Raw genomic sequence first — 22,749 nt, 5'->3', positions numbered from 1 at the left:
CAAAGTGTGGGCCCCCATCTCTGTGAATGGAAGGCATGTCCCCTGCGCAAGGCGCTGTGTCCCTGACCTGTGCACAGTGAGTTGGCCCTGAGACTCCACCGTGGACTTGTCGGGATGCCACGGGCTTCAGCCCGTGTTCCTGAGAGCCTGTGGGGTGCCTGGTCCGGCCGGAAGGGAGGGGCTGCCGCTCAGGTCCTGCCCTTGGGGAGCTCGCAGCCTGGTCCAGTTCCCAGAATCAAGGACACTTTGCAGCCAGGAAGCCCTGGAGCCCTCTTCCAGGGCCTGCAGGGCAGGGAGGCCCTGGGGGAGCAGCCAGAGACTGGAGAGACGGGGGCAGCGTGGGAGCACCATGGGTCCGCTCATGGCTCACGGCCCCCTGCCCGCCAGTCCCCCACTGAAACACCCGAGGAGGAGTCTTTCTACAACCGCCCCTCTTGCAAGGAAAGGGTCTCTTTGGGGTCCTGAGAGGCCAGGGTGGGCAGACAAGAGGACTTGAACAGGCACGACTCACCCAGAAATACCGTTTGCTGCAGAGGAGCCCCTGCCAGCTCTTGCTGGGTGGACATCAGGGGGTCTGTGCAGGGGGTCCAGGCCCTCAGCACCAGGGAGTCCAAGGGACATGCCATTCCCTCCCCACCCCCGCCCGGGGCTGCAGGCCTGGGGCAGGTCCCTGAGCTCCGGATGACGTGAGAAATGGGGTCATGGGTAGTTAACCCAATGCCTCCAGGGGCCTGCCTGGATGGATCCCAGGGTCAGAGGGGACTGGGGAAGCTCACAGGCCGTTGTAGCCTGCTGTTGCCAGATCGTCCCATTTTTCAAGAAAAGCCAGGAATCCAGCCTTCAGGTGAAATGTACATTTGACAATGGACTCAAAATCAGAACCCGTGTATACTTGGATGTGGCCCATGGGTGTCAGCTGATGCCTCACTCTCCATGTCTGTAAGGCCCACCCCTCACTGTGCTGCAGACCTTGGGGTTCAAGCAGCTCTTCTGTGGAGGGTTTACTGCCAGAGAGGCTCAGAGAGAGCTAGAAATGAGTTGCACAGCGCACAGTAGAGGGCAAACTGGCATGAGAACACAAACTGGCATGAGAACACAAGGTCATCTAGGACCAGAATCATCCATGTCAAGGGCCATGGGGTTCCATTATGTCTGATGCGGGGGTGGGGGGAACCCAAGGCTCCCTGCTGGCTCTGTACGGCCTCGGCCACAGCTGGGCAGGTCCCAGCTCGGCTGCTGCAGAATGAAGGACAAACGGGCAGGTGGGTGGCAAGGAGGCTCCAGGAGTGGGGAGGGGTCTCGGTAGCCTGTGAAGCTACGCCCATTGCCGGCAGCCCTGGCAACTCCCGTGCCTGCCCCGCCACTCATCCCTGAGCTCGGGCAGCGAGGACATGGCCTGGCCTTGCCCTCGCTGGACACCTGCCCAAACGGCTCTGAACCCACAGAAGATGCCCCTGAGCCTCTCGGACGCCCGGGGCAGAAGTGAGCCCGGCCTCACAGTTGGCACACGGGGCCGGGTGGGCCGGGGACCGGGGACCGCGCGGGACGCCGGCTCTGGGCCGGGCCAGGCCGCAGGGCGGGGCGGGGCGCCCGGGTCGGTCAGGCGGCGCACGTGACCCGGCCGCCGGGAGCCGGGCGCTGACGCCGCGTCACCCCACCCGAGGCCGCGCGCCCATTGGCTGCGCCGCGGGCCGGGGCGGGGCTCGTCCGGCCGGTGCCCCCAGCCGGCGCCCCCGCCGCTCTCGGCGTGCGTCCTCGCGGCCTCGCTCTCCTCACCTGTGAAATGGGATGCCGTCCTACCGGGGAGTAAGGGGTTAACGCGGACGCGCGCAGCCCCGGCACGCGGCGCGGTGCGAGCGCAGAGCCCCCGGGAGGGTCGGGGGAGGGGCCTGCAGAGGAGCAGGTTCCCTGAAGAGCCGCAGCCCCAGCCTGCTTTCCCCACCCTCCCCTGGACACTTGCCCGGCTGGTCTCAGGCTGCGCAGCGAAGCGTGGTCTCTTTGGTGGCGGATCCTTACCCCCTCCCACGGCTGGCCCCTACAGGAGGCTTCAGCCAGGCTTCACTGCAGCTGGCGGCTCGAGTCCAGGCTGCAGGTCTCCGTGGGCCTTGCCTCACCTTCTCTCCCGAACTGCTGCAGTTATGCGTGCATATTGACTGAGTGTGCTCTTTACATATGCGGTAAACGCGTCTAAAGGACAGTCAGGCAGGTCTGTCGTGACCATGACTCCAACACACCTTACCTGCCTCTGCGGAGTGATGGCAGGAAGGGGTGTTCTCATTTTACGGAGACTCAGAAAGGTGAAGTAAGTGGTTCCAGGTCACGCAGCAAGGAGACGAAAACCCGGACCTGCTTCCTGACTCTGAGAAGGTGGTCTTCAGGCTTCACTTAGCACCCCCTCCTCTCCCCGGGAGGGACTGTTGGAATTTTCAGGGAAGCCACCAGATTCCCAAGGTCCCCTGGGTGCTTGGCTCCTACTTGGGGGGTGGTGGGGTCTAGGGCGTCAGGATGCAAGGGGCTGAGAAGGGGGATCCCTCTGTTCCCCATAAGTTCATCCGGAGGGCCAGGCCCTGGGGGGGGTCCTTGAGCAGGACCACTTGGGGAACAGATGTGGTTTGGAGGCCCCCGTATCCTGGCCACCCCTATTCTGGGTAATTTTCCACAGCAGCCACTTCTGGGAGGGGAACAAAGAGCCCTGCGTGTCTAGGCTGAGCCTCAGGGACTTGGGCCTCCAAGGCCTCTCTTGGCCTGGGCACCCCCCTTCCAAAGTGCGCCACTAATTTCACTCTGTCAGAGGGTGTGGCCAGACAGGCTATATCTGGAGCCTGAGCAAAGCAGTACTCGGGATGGCTGGATTCACTGAGGCAGGGGGCTAGGGAGGCCTGGGGATCCAGGCCTTTGATAAGTCTCCTTGGCTGCCCCTACCAAGGGTGCCTCTCTGCTTGCATACCTCCAGGGACAGGGAGCTCACTGCTGTCCCACTTTCAGTACCTGATGTTAGTTCTGGTTTATCTCAATCCACCTCATTAGACCCCTCCCTTGCCACCTAGCTCTGGCCCCAATCCACAGGACCCAGGGTCCAGGGTCCAGCCCTCTCCCCAGCCTAGCTGTCTCCTCTGACCTGGCCCCAGCCTGTCATGATCCAGGGCAAGGTGGCCCAGGTCTAAAGCACAGTCTGCTCCTTCATCCCAGCTGCTCCTAGGGACAGACACCGAGATGTGAGTCTCTCCCTAGGAGCAGCTGGATGGGAGATGGGGGTCAGAGGGCCTTGGGGTCCAGCCCTGTTGCTGCCCCAAGTAGCTGTGTGACCTTGTGCAGGTTAGCTCCTGAACTCTGTGGCTCTTCCTGTCCTCCTGGGGGTGGAGGGCAACCCTTCTGTCATTCCCACAGCTGCATCTGGGAGAAGACCAGATTAAGTCACCGTGGGAAATTCCAGCCTCTTCCAGGCTCTTCAGGAGGCCCAGCTGATCTGGACACTGAGGAGGGCCAGGCTCATCTCACAGGCCCAGCCAGCCATGGTCACTACCGTCCGGGCCAGCCTGCGCGGAGGCATCATCAAGCCCCGTTACAGCTGAGGTAAATGAGGCACAGAGTTGTGCCTGCTGCCTGGCCCGAGGCCACACAGCAGGTCTTGGACGGGTCTGTCTCCTAAAGACCCAACTCTCGGAACGAGGTTTGTCGGATCACCTCCCTCTCCGAGTCCAGAGACCTCTGGGACGGACCCAGTCCGGGGCTTCCACTCGGCCCCCTTGCTTGGTGCTGGAGAGGCCAGGGCCTGCCGAAGCCCCGCAGCAGTCGGCACTTGGACGGAGGGGCCGGCCGGGTAGGTGCGCAGGCCAGACCCGAGCCGGCCCCGCACTCTCCAGGTGGGGCGGGACCGTCCACCGGGGGCGGGGCTCCCCGCAAGGCTCCTCCCCGCCCCCGCCCGCCCGCCCCGCAGAGCCGCCGCCTGGGAGCCCAGTTGCCGAGGAACTTTTCGCGGGTGCCGGGCCCCACTGAGGCCAGGGCGTGACGCGAACTCGCGGAGCGGCGGCGGCGGGCCGGGTGGGCCGCCGGGAGGAGGCGACTGCGCCATGGACGAGCCACCCTTCAGCGAAGCGGCCTTGGAGCAGGCGCTGGCCGAGCCGAGCGAGCTGGACGCGGCGCTGCTGACCGACATCGAAGGTGCGTCAGGGCCACTGGGCTCCGCGCGAGTGGGGCGCGCAGGAGGCGCCGGCCTTTGTCTTCCGGGGCGGCGCGGGGCGCGGAGTGCGGGCGCGGCGCTGGCGCTGGCTCCGTGCGGGGCGTGCGGGGCGCCCCGCGTCTCTGCGCTGAGTGCTGTGGGCCTCGCTGTCCTGTCCGCGCGGAGCCTCCCGCGCCCGCCCTGGCTGCTCAGACCGCTCCGGGTCCTTGGAGGCTCGGCGCTGGGCACGTGCGCCTCTGGGCGTCCCGGTCCGCCCCCCGCGGCCAGTGAGTCCTCAGCCCCGAGGCGGCCGCGGCGAGAGCCTGGGACCCGGGCATCGCCGAGGCCCCGCCCCCGCTCCGGCCTTGACGTCAGCGGGAGGTTATTCTCGGTCATTCCCTCCGGTCCGAGAGTTCAGCTCGGCGCAGGAGCTCTTGCGCAGGCGCGCGGGCGTCCTCCAGCCCCTGCCCCCCAGGGTCCGTTTCTCCTAGCCGGCGCCGGGCATGGGTTCGGCACACACTTATTGAGCATCTACTAGGCCCCGTCCTAGGCACCAGGGGTTCACAGACAGACCTGGGCTCCCCTTTTCTTGGAAGCACAAAAATCGCCAAGGAAACCCACAAACGGATATTTAGTTACACCTTGTGGTCGAGCCGGGGCAGGGCGACAGCTTCCGGTAGAGCGGTGGGGTGAGACCTGAAAGTCAGCCCCAGGACCCGCTGGGAAGGATGTCTTCGCCGCAGAGGGCACGGCGAGGAGTTGGAGAGTCACAGGTGAGGCTGGGCAGGTTGGCCGAACGAACGAGGACCCTTGTCGGCAGGGAAAGGAGGGAGCAGCTGCGCCGGCTCGCTTACACCTGTGGAAGCACCGCTCTGATTGTTCTACAGAGAAGGGGTTGGGGGAGACGCTGAAGCAGGGGCCAGTTAGGAGGCTGTTGCCCACTGTGCAGACAGCAAATCCCAGCCCCCCTGAGTTGCCTCCGAGGTTGCTATGTTGCACTTGGTTGATGGGGGAACAGGCCAAGAGCACAGGACCCAAACGTCCCACAACCTGGATAGACACGTCCATGGGGCCTGTGGCCACTCTGGGGTTAGCAAAACGGACACCCACTCCTGCCCTACTGCAGCCTTGCAGATGAACCCAGCTGGCAGGGCCCAAGAGTCGCCAGGTCCCCTGAGAGGAACGAAGGTTGAGAGGAGGGCCAGGCGGGCCTCGAGTCCGGGATGGGGAGCTGGACTGGATCCCAGAGGCAGTGGGGAGTCTTGGGGGAGGGATTGGGGCAGGGCAATGCCATGCTTGGGTTCTGTGCCGGAAGTTCCCTCTGGCTGTTGGGGTGGATGATCACAGCACGAGTGGAGAAGACTCATTCAGCACTTATTGTATGCCAGGCACTGTGCTGACCACTGAGTCCTCCCAACAGCCCCAAATGAGGGCCTTGAGGCACAGAGAGGTTAAGTGACTTGTCCCAGGTCACACAGCCAGAGCGTGGCAGAGCCAGAATTCAAACCCAAGCTGTGGGCTCCAGAGCCCAAGCTCTTAACTGCTGGGCTCCTAAAAGTGTGTGCATGTGTGTGTGGGGGTGGGCAATAGAGCAGGGGACCCAGGAGGCTACTCCACGTGGAGGTATGCTGGGGGTTGGGGAGGGGTCATAGGTCACACAGCCACCTCCCCATCCCAGGCAAGAGCCTTTGACTCATGAGACTGAGGACTGGCCTTGAGCCCCACCCAGCCCGGGCATCTGCCTCGACCAGACTCTCTGTCATGTGACCAGTTCTTGGGATGGCACTTTCACCAGGAGTCGCAGGTTCTGTGCTGAAGGCACTGCCCCCGCCACAGTGCACCGTGACTCCTGGTGAGTCTGTCTCCTCCCGGCCTCCTTTTCTTGTTCTTGCCTTGGGGTCCTTTGTGGCCGTGGGCAGAGGGCATGTGAGAGCTCTCCCGTGCGAGTGTTGGGATCGTTGTTAGTTCCGGGGCAGTCCTCACCTCCCTGCTGGTTAATTCACCAGGTCTTGAATGTGTGCTTAGTGCAGAAGAGGCGAGTGGAGATGGCTGCTTGTCGGGGCCCGCGCATCTCCCACGGGTGGGCCTGGGGCTCCAGCGCACAGCTTGTAGTCATCTCTGCCTGGGCTCCCCAAGTTCACTCTGTCTTTGCACCCCAGGTGTCTGCCTTCCGGCATCTTGCCCACTGCTCTGCCCAGTACCTAAATCAACTGCACGGGCCAGGCCTCCTGGGGTCCAGGCCAGCCTGGTGGAGAGGACACATGGGGGCCACCCTGCCCCCAGGCCTCTCCCCGTGGTCTCTCATGCCCGGTTGTCTCCCTGGCCCCACCAAGCACGGGCCCTCCTTAGGAAACAAGCTCACGGTGGCTTACAGCCCAGCTCCTGGCCCCGGCGCGTACCTCCTGAGCTCCCTAACCACTGTGGCTCCCCAGTGCCCTGAGATAAAGTCCCCTTGTCCCAGCATGGCGTTCGAGACCTGTACGGTGGGCCAAGCCTGCCCTCCGTGACGATTCCCGTCCCTCCAGGTCTCACCCCTCAGGCCCTCCCCACGCCGCTGACATGTTCTGCCCCCGTGCGGTGCCTCCGCCTCGTCCCCACGACAGAGCCTGGGAGAAGCCTCTCCCACCAGACACGACCCGCTCTCCGTCCCTCTTCCTGCCTTTGGTACCCGGCCTGCTGATCGGAAGCAGAAGGCACCCCCCAGCGTGGCCGTGTGCTGCCCTCTCGGCTGCAGCGGCTCCCCTGGAAAGCGGGGGGGTGAGGCTGTAGCTGGGGGAGGTTCCAGCCCTCCCGCCTCTGAGGGGCACGGAGAGAAGTGTGCTGGGAGCTACCTCTTGCCCGATGGTCACCTCACTGGACACAAACATCCTGAGTGACCTGGTCAGCCCCAGGCGGGGTCACCACCAGGCAGAGGCCTGGGATCCGGACTTTGCCCAGCTGATAAGCGCAGGCCAGGTGGGAATGACTGCGCCCGGCCAGAGGAAGCGTCTCTGTCCTTGTGTCTTGCCAGCCACAGGCCCTGTGGATGTAACCTTTGACCCCGGGACCTGACTGAGGCTGCACATCTGCACCTGTGTTAGGAGAGGGGAGGGCCTCAGAAATGCCATGGTCACCTCTTCACCCAGTGTATAGACGAGGAGCAGACGCCTCCACTGCCGCCCAGCTGCCCAGCCTGTATGGCAGCCGAGGGGGTGAGGAGCAGCAGGAAGGCCAGGCCCGGCGGGGCTTGCGTCCCAGGCCAAGAACCTGTTGGAGATAGACCATTTCTAGCTGGTGGAGGAGGGCCAGAGCACAGCAGGTGTTTCTGAGTCTCTGGCCATAGTTGATGGTTTGCTGTGCAGAACACCTCAAGGCAGCCTTGGGGATGCAAACTAAAGCACTTTTGAGATTCCAGTCACACAGTTGTGGGGACTAAGGAAAGCAACCCAAAGTAGGTAAAACGATAAAACCCAGTGCTGGGGCTGCTCCGAGGAAATGGGAAACATTGCAGGGGAGAGCGTAAAGGGGTTTATCTTTCCGGAAAGCAACCTGCAGCTCTGAAGCAGCATGCTGCCTTTGAAACAACACACCCACTTCAGGTTTAAAACAGCTGCAGTGAAACAACCCCGAAGGGAGAAATATAATTAACGTAAAGGAGTGGATAGCACTATTTAGACGGGAACGTTGCTCAGCAGGACGGGACCGCCCCCTACATTGCTGCTGCGTCAGGCCCATGGGTTGTTTCCCAGCTGCTGGAAGGAGTCTCTACCCCCAGGCCACACCCAGGACAGGATGTTGGAATTGGTGCTGGCCAATTTGTCCAGTGGCCGTGCTCAGGGTCACTTGGTCCGTGTAACTGGGAGCGGCGTGTGGGGTGGTGCTGATGGGGGAAGAGTGCGAGGAGGTGACCTCAGAGCAGGTTTTGAGAGAGGAGTAGGAGTTTGCGGGTGGACAGATGATAGTGAGAAGGGCCTTCGTGGCAGAGGGAACAGGCTGGGCGAGCGCGGGGGCGTTTGGTAGCACACAGCCTTCTGAAAGCAGACAAGGCGAGTGAGGCGCACCGGACTCAGACGGCCAGGGACCAGCAGGGGTGGGGCTGGCAGTGCATACGCCCCTTGATCTGGTCTCCTCTGTGCTCAGCCCCGAGTGATTGCGTGTCACAGAGCTGGCTCAGGCCTTGACCCTGCCCTGGGGGACTCCTCTAAGGGCAGTTAGGAAGGCCTCGGAGCGGAGGTGGTGCTGGGGCTGCGCCTTGCACCCTCGCGCTGCCTCCCCTCCGTGTCCCACTCTGCACACACGTCCTGACCTGGGGTGAGTGGTGGCAGCGAGGTGGGACAGAGCCAGGCTGGCCCTGGGGCTCACACCTGCCCCTGGCAGGCTGGGCTGAGGGCTGCGGGCTTGGGGGTTGGCAGGCCTGGGTTTGCGTCCCAGATTGTCCACTTGGCAGCCAGGGGACCTGGGGCCTGTGGCTTCCCTCTGAGCCTTAGTGACCTCGTCCGTCTAGAGGGCTCACGCCCAGCTTCCCCTGGGGCTTCGGCACCGGGCCCGTCCCACTCCAGGAAGAGCCGGCACCCACTTGCACCCCCGGGCAGCCCTGCGCACACAAAGGGCAGCCTGTGTCCCTGCTGCACACACGCTGGCTGTGGACACGTGAGCCTGCCAACCGGGCTCCTCAGAGAGCAGCAGGGTGGGTGGCAGGCAGGGTGCAGCTCCCCTCTCCCCACCACTGCCCTGTGCCCTCCATCGAGTGGGCGGAGCTGGGACGGGGCTGCTGCTTTGCACCGTTTGCCATTCTTCACAGCTGTGCAGACTTTGTGACCTGCTTGCAAATCCCTTTCCTGCCCGTTCCCTGAGAAATGGTCTCCTTGGCTCAGGTGAGAGACGAACGTGGGTTGGAATTCCAGCTCTTGACTGTCTCCCTGACCCCCACCCCCTTGGCTCCCTCTGCTTCAGCCACACCGGCCTCCTCGCTGTCTTGATGTCACCTCCTCAGAGAGGCCTGCCCTGACTGCCTCCGTTTTTTCATGGTGCTCATCACCACCTGCACCCCGTTCCTCCCTGTATTTGCAGACCGTTGGTCTACAGATGGAACAGAAGCTCCACGAGGGACGTCTTCGTGCTGTGTTCCAGCACCCTAGTGCCTGGCACACTTAGTATACACTTAGGAAAGGGCAGTAGATATTGCCACAGAAGCAGATATGGGCTTCGTGGGCCAGGCCGTGTAGTGGAGGTGGTGAGCTCCCCGTCCCAGGAAGCATGCAAGCAGGGTTTCTTCAGGGTGCAAGGCCTCATGCAGTTTGGATGGGCCGGAGGCTCCCGTGATGGTCAGAGCTGGGCTCCTGTAGGTTCGTGGTGCGGGGGGGCCCCCCCAGGATTTGCACCATGGCCTCACTGAATAAACACGCAGGAGAATAAAGGGCTGCCCCACATCTGCCTTCTGAGGGAGGTTTGAAGGCGAGCCAGGGAGGGGGGAGGAGGTTTCAGGTTTCCTGTTGGGTCCTGATAGGATCAGGGCAGGCTAGGAGGAAGGAGAGGAAAAGGAGTCAGGCTTGGGGGCCGGCAGGTGGGCCCACTGAGGCCGAGCCCGAAGTGCAGAGAGTGCGTGCAGGAGCCACGTGGGCCATGAGTCTTCCCTCATGCGGGAAGCTGAGTGCTCAGCTCCCCCAAGGAGGGGCCACACCGCGGGATCCCGGGCCAGCCTTTCAGACCCGCGGTGGGGGGGGGGCTTCCGAGGCCAGGAGTGAAGGCTCAGAGAAGGGGAGTGAGAAGGGAGAAGGGCAGAAGGATGGGTCAGGGGCTGGGAGGGCTTGACCCCTCGGGGCGGTTGGCCCTGGCCCCGGCCCGGCCCTTCAGAGTCTCAGGCGAGTGTCTGCGTGTGGGCCTTGGAATTCAGGCCTCAGTGTCTTCCAGTCTCACGGTACTGAGGTGAGGGAGGAGCCTTCCCAACAGCAGTGTCTTGTTTGTTTTTTGGGGGTGAGGGAGGGTGTGAGCACCCACCGGCTGAGGAGAGACGGAGGTGAGGGTGCTAGAGAATTCTGTTGCCCTTGGCACCCCCTGCAAGGCCATGGAAGGACCCGGACAAAGGAGGATGGGGGGTGGGGCGTTACCTCGGCTAGCCTCCTGGAGAGGGAGGGCCATCCGGGCCGGGGGTTCTCCAGTCCCCCAACACCCTCCGAGGCTGCAGGAGACCAGGAGAGGGTACCGGGGTGGGCCCGGCCACAGTTGGAGGCTGGCCTGAGCCCGGGGTCTGTTTGGCTACAAAAGCCCGAGCTGGCAACCTGGGCTGCTGGCCAGGCTATGTTCATGTGTGTCTGTGGAACTCTGACCTTACACAGAAGGGGAGGTAGGCCCAGGTACCTCTCCAAAGACCCCCAGAGCCTGTCACCCTACGACTTCCTCACCTTCTGTCCCAGGGATTGGGCTGCCTCTTGGACTCCCCGGCCCTACAGTGAATAAGTGAGTGAATCAGGCTTCACCCAGAGACTGCTGGTCGGGCGGGGGAGGGGGTGAGACCTTCACCGACCCCCATCCCAGACCCAGGCCCCTCTGCAAAGGGATGCCTGTGTGGGGCGTCAGCTCCGGTTGTTACTTGCTGGGTACTTTGGGGTAGGGGTTTCCCTTCCTCAGTTTACCGACAGTGACCTGTTGTCAGGGGTCCATGCGGTCGGGTGCGGCAGAGACTTGGATGCGGAGTTGGGGCACACCTGGCCGGACCCACGCCCGCTCCGCCGCGTTCTCGGAGGTGGTGGGAGCAGGGGCACGTGACCTCCAGTAACCCCTGCGGACGTCGGCGCCGAGCGGGTTGAGGGCCGGCGTCCGCGAGTAACCCCGGCCCCATCCGGCCCTGCGGGGCTCAAGCCGAGCCGCGCGCCGAGGGGGTGGGGTGGGGCGGGGCCGGGGCGGGGCGGGGCCCCAGGAGGCGGTGGCGCGGCCGCTGATTGGCCGCGTGCGCTCACCCCATGCCCGGCCCGCGGCCCCGGGAGGGCGTGACCATTCGGCGGGGGCGGGGCCGGCGGGGGCGGGACCAGCGGCGCGCTCGGCGGCTTTAAAGCGCGGCCGGCCACGCAGGTGAAGTCAGCGCGCGGACACGGGCAGGCCAGTCGCCTGGACGCCCCGAGGGGCGGCGGGCGCAGGCCGCGGAGCCATGGACTGCACGTTCGAAGGTATTTTTTGGAGGACCCCACCTCTTTATTACAGTTTCCATCTGCTTCGCGGGGTCGTCATCCCCAGTGCCCTGAGGGGAGGTGTACCCGCTCTCGGCTCTCAGGGGAGCTGGCGGACCCCTCCCCAACCTCAGTAGTCACCCCCATCCCCCCGTCTGGCGTGAGAGGGTGGCTTTCCCACATCCTCTGCTCCGCAGGGAGGAGGGCCGGTTGTCCTTCTGTCTCCTGGGGCTCCTATTTTGGAGGGCTTCTTGAGCTTGCTAGACAGTGGGCCCCCTGGGTTCAGCCAGTTTTTCTTTCTGGGCCTCAGTTTCCCCATCTGTCAAAGGGGCTCGTGAAGCCTGGGGAGTGAGCAAGTCCTGCAGGTGAAAGCACTCTATGCCCCATGACCTGTGCAAACCTGGAGGGCCCGCCACGTGTTTCTGGTTGAGGACCCAGGAAGCTGAGGCAGGCACCCCCGTCTCGTTCTCCTGGAGGCCGTAGGGAGGTCCCCTGCAGTCACTTTCCTGCCTGGCACCTGTCAGTAGGAGGGACTCAGGCGATGTTGACTCTCCCCTCCGTGCGGCCATCCTGCCACAAAGGGTCTCATCTGTCTTGTGCAGATGAGGAAACTGAGGCCCAGTGAGAGGAAGCCCAGGCTGGGGACCTGGGGTACACCTCAGGCTCCCAGGGTTTGCGCATGGATCCTGCAGAGCACTTTGGCCCAGTGGGTGGCTCCCCCAGTGAGTTAGAGGGCCCTAGGCTGACCCAGCCGGGCTGCTGGTCGCCAGCTGGGGAAGAGGGCCTGTGGCCAGGCCAGGGCCGCGGCAGGCAGTGTGTCCAGTCTGTATGAGGAGGAACGAGGACAGACGGCGTTTGCTTTTGTCAAGGGGAAACTGAAGCCTGAATGGCCGGTCCCGAGGCTGCTTGGCTGCAGACGGGGTCTGGGCTTGTGCCCAGAACACACAGGGACACTCTGGTTGGCACACATTTGGCCAGCGGCTGGCTCTGCCCCAAGCCTCGGTCTGTCCCACAGAGGAGTGGGTTGGCGAAGGCAGCTCTGAAGCCGGGAGTTGCGGGCCCAGGCCTCAGTTCTGCCTTTGCCTTGTCCTGGGGCAGGTCGGTGGGCTTCAGGGGGCGCTGGGCTCGTCCAGTGTTGCAAGGCCATTTGACGCACCTGGCAGAGCTCCAGATGTCACAGGTGTCTGTGAGTGGGGGCTCCTGGGGGTGGCTTTCTGTTTCCATGGCGTTGGTCCCACAGGTACACTGGGGGGGGTGGGGAGTGTGCAAATCCGTGACACCAGCCCCGCTGCTGCTCACACAGCTTCTCCTCCTTACCGCAGACATGCTTCAGCTCATCAACAACCAAGACAGCGACTTCCCGGGCCTGTTCGAGCCGCCCTTCGCTGGGGGCGGAGCAGGGGGCACAGACCCCGCCAGCCCAGATGCCAGCTCCCCAGGCAGCCTGTCCCCACCTCCTTCCACGATGAGCTCCCCACTCGAAGGCTTCCTGGGGGGGACCAAGGCGACAACCCCACCCTTGTCCCCTCCCCAGCCTGCACCCACCCCCCTGAAGATGTACCCTTCTGTGCCTGCCTTCTCCGCGGGGCCTGCTATCAAGGAGGAACCAGCGCCCCTGACCACCCTCCAGCCGCTGCCTGGGGCTCTCCTGCCCCAGCGCCTTCCGGCCCCAGCCCCACCGCAGTTCAGCTCTGCCCCTGTGTTGGGCTATCCCAGCCCTCCTGGAGGCTTCTCCACAGGTAAGGGGGGCGTGTGGGGGGAGTGTGGAGGGAGGGGCACAGCAGGAGCACCAGGAGAAGGGTCTGCTGTGGTCTCAGTGGAGGAATTTGCAGGCTCTAGAAATCGGGTCCCTGCTGCGCTGCTGGAGGTGCTCCCGTCACCGGCAGTTCTCGGGAAGCGCCGCTTCGCAGCCTCCCAGCGTCCACAGCAGATACGTGCTTGGCTGGGAAGCTGGGAAGTGAGCACGCTTGCATCAGAGCCCCCGGCAGGGACTGTCCCGATAGTAACCTGAGGCCACGAGGGTAACAACGACTCATTCAAGGTCACAGGGCGATAAGTACCTGCGGGGTGGGTGGGAAGTGGGTTAGGGCAGCCTGTGTCCGCAGCTCCAGCCTTTATCTCTGCAGGGACCCCCCCGGGGAGCACCGCGCAGTCGCTGCCTGGCCTGCCACTGGCTGCCCTGCCAGGGGTCCCGCCCGTCTCCTTGCACAGCCAGGTCCAGAGTGCGGCTCCCCAGCAGCTGTTGACGGCCACAGCCGCCCCGACGGCGGCCCCTGGAACAGCCACTGTGACCTCACAGGTCCAGCAGGTCCCGGTGAGGGGGTCTGGCCCGGCCTCAGGGAGGTGGTGGCCCCGGCCCCAGACCCACAGCCCACAGCTGAGCCCCCTCCCGTCCTTAGGTCCTGCTGCAGCCCCACTTCATCAAGGCAGACTCGCTGCTCCTGACGACTGTGAAAACAGACGTGGGAGCCCCCATGAAGGCGGCAGGCATCAGCTCCCTGGCCCCTGGCATGGCTGTGCAGGCAGCGCCCTTGCAGGTGGGCGGCTTGGGCAGGGCGGGGGGGCGTGGGGTTTGTATGCATGCCTGTCCACCTGCTAACCGTGCCTGGCCCCGCAGACCCTGGTGAGTGGCGGAACCATCCTGGCGACTGTGCCGCTGGTAGTGGACGCTGACAAGCTGCCCATCAACCGGCTGGCAGCCGGTGGCAAGGCCCCGGGCTCGGCCCAGAGCCGAGGTGAGAAGCGTACGGCCCACAATGCCATTGAGAAACGCTACCGCTCTTCCATCAATGACAAGATCGTCGAGCTCAAGGACCTGGTGGTGGGCACAGAGGCCAAGGTGCGGGCAGAGGCCCCGATGGGGTGGCCCTGGGGAAGAGGAGGCACCTGGGGGGAAGAGGAGGATGGGGCTGAACCTGGACAGACAGGCCTGGGGCTCCAGACTCCTCGGGCCTGCCGGCTCTGTTCAGCTGAGCTTCATGGAGGCCGTGTGCTGTGTGGGCTCTTCTAGGTGCTGGGGAGTCAGCAGTGAACAGACGGGCAAAAATCCTGCTGTTGAGCAGCTGACGTTCTGGCGGGGCGGCGGGGTGCGAACAGGCAGGACAGATCTGTGTGGGGTTTGCCAGGTGGCATGCGTGCTGTGCCGGAAAGAAAACGGGGCGGGAAGAGGGATGGTGGGAGTTGCAGATCTGAATCGGGTGGTCAGGGGAGGCCTCGCAAAGGTGATGCCTGCCGTATGTGAACAGAGGCCTGGAGGAGGCGAGGGGGCAAGGCGTGAAGGTGGAACGGTGGTGACAGCAGTTAGCCGTTAAGCTGTTGTATGCATTTTACTTGGGAGGAACATTCCATGTAGCAGGAACAGCAGGTGCAAAGGTCCTGAGGCAGCTGTGTAGCAGAGCAGTCCCGCCCCTTGTGCTTAGCTGCCCACTTGTCTGGCCTGACGGCCACCTGTGCTCTATCTCCCTCCTACCGCCTGCAGCTGAATAAATCTGCTGTCTTGCGCAAGGCCATCGACTACATCCGCTTCCTTCAGCAGGGCAACCAGAGACTCAAGCAGGAGAACCTGAGTCTGCGCACAGCTGCCCACAAAAGCAGTGAGTCCTGGCTCCCCTCCACGCCTGGTCTCACTTTAAGCTCTGACCCTGCAAGGGCCCTTCACCCCCTGTTTGGCCTTCCCCTGGCTCTCAGCTCCCCCAGGTCCTCAGCTCCAATTTGGGGCGAGGTGGGGTGTGTAGCCCTCACCTCAGCCCTGCTCCTCTCTGGCCCACAGAATGTCTGAAGGACCTGGTGTCAGCCTGCGGCAGTGGAGGCCACACAGACGTGCCCATGGAGGGCGAGAAGCCAGAGGTGGTGGACACCCTGAGCCCGCCACCCTCAGACGCCGGCTCGCCCTTCCAGTGCAGCCCACTGTCCCTTGGCAGCAGGGGCAGTAGCAGTGGTGGCAGTGGCAGTGACTCGGAGCCTGACAGCCCAGTCTTTGAGAACAGCCAGGTTGGGCCGCACGTTGTTGCCCCCTCCCTGTCATCCAGCGACATCCTCTGAGTCCCGGGACTGGGGCGTGTCCTACCTCTCGTTTTAGAGACAGAGAGCTGGGTGGGGGTCCCGCAGTAAGGCTGGAGGCAGAGCTGATCCCTCCTTCTCTGAGCTGAGCTCTCTGGGCTGTGCTTGCCCCGTTCTCACCGCCCTGCCCACCCCCCCAGGTGAAGCCAGAGCAGCTGCCGCCCCCCCACAGCCGGGGCATGCTGGACCGCTCCCGCCTGGCCCTGTGTGTGCTTGTCTTCCTCTGTCTCTCCTGCAACCCCTTGGCCTCCCTGCTGGGCAGCCGGGGTCCCGCTGGCCCCTCCGATGCCACCAGCGTCTACCATGGTCCTGGGCGCAGCATGCTGGGTGCTGAGGGCAGAGGTAGGACAGGCCAGCCTGGGCAGTGCGAGGGGGGTACTCTTGGGGACGTAGCTCCTGGGCCTGTGGGCTTGGGGCTCTGGACTTGCTGGGTGCCGTGTCCCCAGCCTCTGTCTGCCCCCAGATGGCTCTGGCTGGGCCCCGTGGCTGCTGCCCCCACTGGTCTGGTCGATGAATGGGCTGCTGGTGCTGTTCTCCTTGGCACTTCTCTTTGTCTACGGAGAGCCGGTCACGCGGCCCCACTCAGGCCCCGCCGTGCACTTCTGGAGGCATCGCAAGCAGGCTGACCTGGACCTGGCCCGGGTACGTGGCCGGACCCCGGGGGTGTGGAGGGCGGGCAGGGCTGGGTCCTTGAGCAGCACCTGGGAAGGTGCCAGGCACACCGTGAATCTCCCCTGTTCTCCCCACTCCTGTCCACCCCTCAGACCCCCCACTGAGCCCCGGGCGCCCAGCCGGCACTGCTGGGGGTGGTGGGGGCATGGCGGGGAGCCCAAGGTGGAGGGCTCTCCGGGGCTAGAGGGGTGGCACGTGCTGGGGATGCTCTGACCCCACCTTTCTCACCTGGAAAACCCTCATCCACAGGGGGACTTTGCCCAGGCCGCCCAGCAGCTGTGGCTGGCCCTGCGGGCCCTGGGCCGGCCCCTGCCCACCTCCCACCTGGACCTGGCCTGCAGCCTGCTCTGGAGCCTGATCCGCCACCTGCTGCAGCATCTCTGGGTGGGCCGCTGGCTGGCAGGCCGGGCGGGGGGCCTGCGGAGGGATGGTGCCCTGCAGGTGGACGCCCGCACCAGTGCCCGCGATGCGGCCCTTGTCTACCACAAGCTGCACCAGCTGCACACCATGGGTACGGCGGGCGAGGGCTGGGCCTGAGGGAGTCCCGCCATCTCTGCGCCACGCCCAGCCTCATGCTCTCCCATTTTCCAGGGAAGTACTCGGGCGGGCACCTGGCTGCCGCCAACCTGGCACTGAGTGCCCTGAACCTGGCCGAGTGCGCGGGGGAGGCCGTGTCCGTGGCCACGCTGGCTGAGATCTATGTGGCGACCGCGCTCAGGGTCAAGACCAGTCTCCCCCGGGCCTTGCATTTTCTGACGGTGAGTAGGTGGTGGGCTTGCTGGGGGATGGGGCTGAGGTCTCCCTGGGCTGAGGGCTGCCCGGGAGAGGCAGCTGGTTATGGGGTGGGCTCCAGGCCCCCTGGGGTCTCAGCCCGGGGCCTGGGGTCTCAGCCCGCTCCTCCCCCCGCAGCGCTTCTTCCTGAGTAGTGCCCGCCAGGCCTCCCTGGCACAGAGCGGCTCAGTGCCTCTTGCCATGCAGTGGCTCTGCCACCCTATGGGCCACCGTTTCTTCGTGGATGGGGACTGGGCCGTGTGCACCGCTCCGCGGGACAGCCTGTACAGCACGGCCGGGAGCCCAGGTGCCTCCTCGCCCTGCGCCCGTCCCTGGTCCCTGGCCTCACCCTCCACCCCCCGCCTCATCCTCATCCCTGCCCACCCTGGTCTGTTGCCCCACCATCCGTTGTTGCCACGGGGGCTGCAGGAACAGGGAGGCCAGGCTGGCTTTGTCTCAGTTGGGGCTCTTCAGAGGCAAACAGGAAGAGGGATTGGGGGGCAGGTGGTTGATTTGGGAGGTGCTCCCAGGCAACACCACTGTCGTGTGAGGAGGTCAGGAAGGGCGTGTGCCCAAGGTAGGTTATCTTGTCCACGGGGGGCGCGGGCAGAGTATTTATCCCCCAGCTTTCATCTGTCTCAGAGCCAGGCGCCCCCGTGCCCAGGGAAGAGTCCTAGGTGCAGGGAAGTGCCTATGCACGGGGAGGTGGGGCCCGTCCCCCCGCCCCACTCGCCCACTCCTCCCCACAGTGGACCCCCTGGCCCACGTGACTCAGCTCTTCCGTGAACATCTCTTGGAGCGAGCGCTGCATTGCCTGGCCGAGCCCAGCCCCGGCCCCGGGTCAGCCGATGGGGACAGGTGAGTGTTCCTGTGCGCCTCAGCAGGCCAGGTCCCCCACCCCCCGCCAGTGGAGCTTGGGAAAGGCTACGTCCAGGGACCCGTGTCGGTGGCCAGAGCCGGGTCACTGTGGCCTCAGTTTCCCCACCAGCCCAGCAGGGGACGGCCGCACTTTGAGGAGCCAGGAAGCCAGGCTGTGCTGTGGGGGGAGGGGAGGAGGGCCATCTGTTTCAGGACCCCTGCCACCTGTCCCGACAGCCAGTCCTCTCCTGCCACAGGGAATTCTCCGATGCCCTCGGGTACCTGCAGCTGCTGAACAGCTGTTCTGACGTGGCCGGGGCTCCTGCCTGCAGCTTTTCCATCGGCTCCAGCATGGCTGCCACCGCCGGTGAGCCCCCAGGCCTCCCCGCCCCATGACGCCCTTGGGCCCAGCGCCACAGCAGCTCGGCCTTGGGTGCGGTGGGGCCGAGTTTCAGGGACCCCTCCGGCCCTGCTTCCTGCAGGCACAGACCCGGTGGCCAAGTGGTGGGCCTCGCTGACGGCTGTGGTGACTCACTGGCTCCGGCGGGATGAGGCGGCGGCCGAGCGGCTGTACCCACTGGTGGAGCACCTGCCCCGCGCCCTGCAGGAGTCCGAGTGAGCGCAGGCCGCGTGCTCGTGCCCCCACCCCGACCCCCAGCTTTGTTCTGTGCGGTTGGGGTCCCGTCATTTCTTTCCTGTGAAGCCAGAACCAGGGCAGGGGAAGCTCAGCGAGGGCCTGAGGCCTGGTCTGACCGTCACACCTCTGCCTTGGCCCCAACAGGAGACCCCTGCCCAGGGCGGCTCTGCACACCTTCAAGGCTGCCCGGGCCCTGCTGGGCCGTGGGAAGGCAGAGTCTGGCCCGGCCAGTCTGGCCATGTGTGAGAAGGCCAGTGGGTACCTTCAGGACAGCCTGGCCGCTACGCCAGCCGGCAGCTCCATTGACAAGGTGAGGGCTGGGGCCAGGGGCCTGGCGGATCTCGGGGGCCTTGGCCTTTCCACTCCCCGGACGGTCCCCCTTGGGCTGCAGAAGACTGCAGGGTCAGCCCAACAGTACAGGACTGGGGGCTAAGGTTTGGGTCCAGGGGAGAGTGGCTGCCCCCTCTGGCCTCAGTGTCCCCACCCCCGGAGGACGGCTGGGGTGAGCGGTGTGGCAGGGCCTGGAGAGCGGGCGGCCCCGCGGTGCATTGCTGTTGCATTGCACGTGTGAGGCCGGTGCAGTGCCTCGGCAGTGCAGCCCGGAGCCGGCCCCTGGCACCACGGGCCCCCACTCTTCCCTCCCAGAGCCAGAGCCCCCTGACCCCTGCCCTGCCCACCACCCCAGGTCATGCAGCTGCTCCTGTGTGACCTGCTCCTTGTGGCGCGCACCAGCCTGTGGCAGCGGCAGAAGCCGCCGGCACCCTCCCAGGCTTCACCGGGCCCGGGCAGTGGGGCCCAGGCCTCTGCCCTCGAGCTCCGTGGCTTCCAGAGGGACCTGAGTGGCCTGAGGCGTCTGGCGCAGAGTTTCCGGCCTGCCATGCGGAGGGTGAGTGCCCATGGGGCCCTGGCTTGCAATGGGGACATATGTGAGGTGTCGGGAGGGAGCGGGGGCCTGGCCGGAACCTCTCCTGGCCCCTCCTGCCCAGGTGTTCCTACATGAAGCCACTGCCCGGCTGATGGCAGGCGCCAGCCCGGCGCGGACACACCAGCTCCTGGACCGCAGCCTGAGGAGGAGGGCCGGCCCCTGCGGCAAAGGAGGTGAGAGGGACAGCTGGCCCAGGTGGGAAGGGCCGCACGCCAGGTGGAGGCTGCAGAGGGAGGTTGTGTGTAAGACACACAGGGACCGAGGGACTTCGTGGTGGCTCCCTGATGGGAGGCCTAACCTGAGAGTCCGTGGGGACGACTGTCCTTTGTGGGACACGCGACTGTGTACGCGGTCTGTGCTCCAGGGGCAGGCGCGGGAGGGGCGAGGCTCCGTGCTCGAGGGGGGCGGGTGCTGGCTAGCCTGGGGCGGGGCCGGTTGTGCTGGGGGGCGGGGCAGGGATCCGAGCCCCACCCCCGGCGCGGCCCCGCCCTGCCCCTGACGTGCCACCGTGCGTGTGTGCAGGCACGGCGGCGGAGCTGGAGCCGGAGCCGCGGCCCACGAGGCGGGAGCACGCGGAGGCGTTGCTCCTGGCTTCCTGCTACCTGCCGCCCGGCTTCCTGTCGGCGCCTGGGCAGCGAGTGGGCATGCTGGCCGAGGCGGCACGCACGCTCGAGAAGCTCGGTGACCGCCGGCTGCTGCATGACTGCCAGCAGATGCTCATGCGCCTGGGCGGCGGGACCACCGTAACCTCCAGCTAGACCCCCGCTGGCGGCCCAGCCCCAGCGCCCCTGTTTCCGTCTCGACGGCCGAGGGCAGCGCCGGAGACCCGGGGCCCAAGGCTCGCCCACGGAGTGCACGGTCCCTGGCGGGCTGGAGACCCTTGGGGACTTCCGCACTTGACCTTGGGGCCTCCCCAGCCCGCTGCAGCACTCGATGAGCGTCGGCCAGGATGGTGCTGGCCCCTGGTGGCCAGCCGGGGGATTGCCGGGGCCTGGCAGCCGCCGGGGGTCAACTGTTCCGCGGGCCGCCAACCCTGGGCTTTCCCTCTCCGTCCAGAGGGAAGAGGGGTGCGTTTCACTGAGTCGAAGGGCCCTGCCCCCGGCACCTCCCTCCCATCAGGGGAGACCTGTGCATAGTGTAGATCGTGGTGCGCCAGCCTCCTGGCCTCTGAGGTTCCAAGTGTTACTTTGCCTTTTGCAAACTTTATTTTCATAGGTTGAGAAGTTTTATACAGAGAATAAAAAATGAACTTATTTATAATCTGGGTTTTGCTCCTTTGGGGAGCGGGGTGTGTGCTAACCAGAGGGGATCCTTTGGGCCATCCGTCCCCCCAGCACCCAGGCAAATGCTTCCCATCCCTACCTGCCTTTCGGTTTGGGAGGCCCGGCTTTATTCCCTCCAGCTGACCTGGGTCCCACTGATCACTGGGCCGCACGTTTGGGCTATGTCATCTCCTAACCCTTAGGGTCCTTATGGTCCCAGCTGTTCCTACTTGCCTCCTCTCCCAGCTTCTGCTCCCTTCAGGTCCCAGGATGACATGGGAGGACAGCTCCATGTCTTTGGGGATCTGTTGTGACAGCAGGAGCTACAACCTGGGTCTCCCTGTGTGTCTGGGTGTCAGTCTCACCTGCCTGACCCCTGTCCCCTGGACAGCTGTCCCCTCCCCGGAGGTCACGTGGGTGTGGCTGGGCAGCAAGGGCTTCTCTCCTGTACCTGCAGTAAGGTCCCCAGAGCCCTCCACTTCCCTCCCCTCCATTCCAACCCTCTCCCCCAGAGCCTGGCCCCTCTCCCAGCAGAATCTGGTCAGAATCCACGGGCTGCAGAATTCCAAAACAATCGTTGTATCTTTATTGACTTTTTTTTTTTCTGAATGCAATGACTGTTTTTTTTTACTCTTAAGGAAAATAAACATCTTTTAGAAACAGCTCGATACACACAATCTTCAGTGTGAAGCAATATACTAATAAGAACACTAGTCGTCTTAACATTTACAGTCTTCATATATATTATATATATGTATATGTATACATATATATACACTATATAACGAGGCCGGATATAATACACACGTTCACCGTTTTACAGTCATATGTACAGGAAGTTGCTAGGGCGGCCCCGGGCTGGGGCTGCGTCAGGCCTATCGAAGCGTGGACAGAGCTGAGGACACGGACGGACAGGCGGACGAACTCGCGGGCACTGGCCCGGGCGGTGGTGGCTGCTTGGGGAGGGAGGCAGCGCCGGAGCCCCCTTCCCGGCAAGGGCCCCGTGCTGAGGGGCACACGACGCACGGCGGCGACACACGGGAGAAGCGAGCATGTTCCCAACATATATACATTCTATGTGACATATATATAGAGGGGCACACAGGTGTGTACATGGATCTAGCGCTGTCTCCGCTCCCGTGCGAGTGGCGCTGCGGCCCCCGGAGACGGTGGTCGTGCAGAGGGTCGGTCATGCGTCTGCCGGGGGTGCGCTCTGGTCGCGACTTTTGCGCTCCCAGGCTGGGCTCCGGGGACGGGGCGGACTGGAAGGGGTACGAGCAGAAGCCAGCGGGGGCCAGTCCGGCCCACGCCCAGTGAGCCCGCATCCCGTGAGCACGGGCCCCGGGCCCCAGGCCCCCGGCCCTCCCGACCCGCCAAGGCTGGGAGGGAAGGGCGCACAGCCTCCGGCCCCTCCTGCGCCGGACAGGCTTCGGCTCCCCCCGCCCCCAGCCTCGTTCCAGGAGAGACGTCCTGGAGGGGAGCCGGCCTTGGCCTCTTCGGACCCCACCCCACTCGCAGGGTGCCCAGCTGCGTGCCACTACCGACCCACGTGGAATGTGTGCCACGTCGTCCTGAAACTTCCAGGGGGAGAAGCGTGTCCCCAGGCTAAAGGCCTCCCACCCACGCCGGAGCCTGGGTGTTCCAAGGAGTCTGGCCGCTCCGCGGGCTCCCCCTCTCCAAGCCTGGCCGGGGGATGGGGGCGAGAAGGCCCTGTGCCGTCCGGTTCCGGGAGCAGACGGATCCGGAACCTGTTTTCTTCCCGACCCGGGACCACTAGCTTCCGCCCGAGGAGGCCAGATCCAAGATCCGGGGTCCGGATCAAGGATCGGCTGTAGACCCGCGCCGGAAGCAGCGCAAAGGCCCGGGGGCTGCGCCGGCGGCTCCTCTCCTCGGCGGCGGCGGCGGCGGGCGGCGGGCGGCGGGCGGCGGGCGGGCGGGATCCGGCGGCTCCTCCGGCCGGGGGTGGATTACAATGGCAGCCTCTGCGAGGAAGAGACGCGCGGCGCGTTGCTGACTGCGGGGCACCTGCCGAGCGGTCAACTCCTCCAGACCCGCTCCTCAGCCCCGACCCCGCCCGCGCCTCCAGAGCGAGGCCCCACCTGCGGCTTTGCCTGTAGGCCGGTCCGCGTGCCCCGCCCCGCCCTGGGCTGGCCCCGCCTCCCGCACGTGCGGGGGTGTATAAGTGGCCCGGGGCCCGTGCGTGCCGACCCGCCCCCGCCTGGTCCGCCCGGAGGCGGCAGCCTCGCGCCGGGGGCTCCTCTCCA

The 22,749-nt window shown here is 65.1% G+C and overlaps 2 protein-coding genes across 10 annotated transcripts in view; one reads left to right on the top strand and one right to left on the bottom strand.

Moving 5' to 3' along the window:
* Positions 1-1,765: 1,765 nt before the first annotated feature.
* SREBF1 (sterol regulatory element binding transcription factor 1) lies at positions 1,766-21,155 on the top strand. 5 transcript variants are annotated; one of them, XM_057536434.1, is made up of 20 exons: positions 1,766-2,367; positions 3,388-4,161; positions 12,624-13,040; positions 13,428-13,615; positions 13,701-13,838; positions 13,919-14,140; positions 14,837-14,894; positions 15,071-15,291; positions 15,501-15,702; positions 15,824-16,002; positions 16,282-16,543; positions 16,624-16,790; positions 16,942-17,110; positions 17,553-17,661; positions 17,919-18,028; positions 18,144-18,276; positions 18,443-18,608; positions 18,984-19,184; positions 19,285-19,396; positions 19,746-21,155. In XM_057536434.1, exons 2-20 carry the CDS (start codon positions 4,071-4,073, stop codon positions 19,979-19,981), a joined length of 3,381 nt encoding a protein of 1,126 aa, XP_057392417.1. In that variant the 5' UTR covers positions 1,766-2,367; positions 3,388-4,070; the 3' UTR covers positions 19,982-21,155. The 5 variants fall into 5 exon arrangements, with proteins under 5 accessions (XP_057392417.1, XP_057392415.1, XP_057392416.1 ...); XM_057536432.1 differs by having other exon boundaries at positions 1,768-2,367; positions 14,780-14,894; XM_057536433.1 differs by lacking the exon at positions 1,766-2,367 and having other exon boundaries at positions 3,371-4,161; positions 14,780-14,894.
* RAI1 (retinoic acid induced 1) overlaps positions 21,049-22,749 on the bottom strand; it is a 106,954-nt gene continuing 105,253 nt past the window's right edge. For all 5 annotated transcript variants that reach the window (XM_057536430.1, XM_057536427.1, XM_057536431.1 and 2 more), the window contains one exon: positions 21,049-22,467. In XM_057536430.1, the coding sequence (XP_057392413.1) occupies positions 22,453-22,467 (15 nt within the window). In that variant the 3' untranslated portion in view covers positions 21,049-22,452. The remainder of the gene's footprint in view (positions 22,468-22,749) is intronic.

Source organism: Balaenoptera acutorostrata, chromosome 20 (assembly GCF_949987535.1).
Source record: "Balaenoptera acutorostrata chromosome 20, mBalAcu1.1, whole genome shotgun sequence".
Lineage (NCBI taxonomy): Eukaryota > Metazoa > Chordata > Mammalia > Artiodactyla > Balaenopteridae > Balaenoptera > Balaenoptera acutorostrata.
This window is presented reverse-complemented; position numbering and strand designations above follow the sequence as displayed.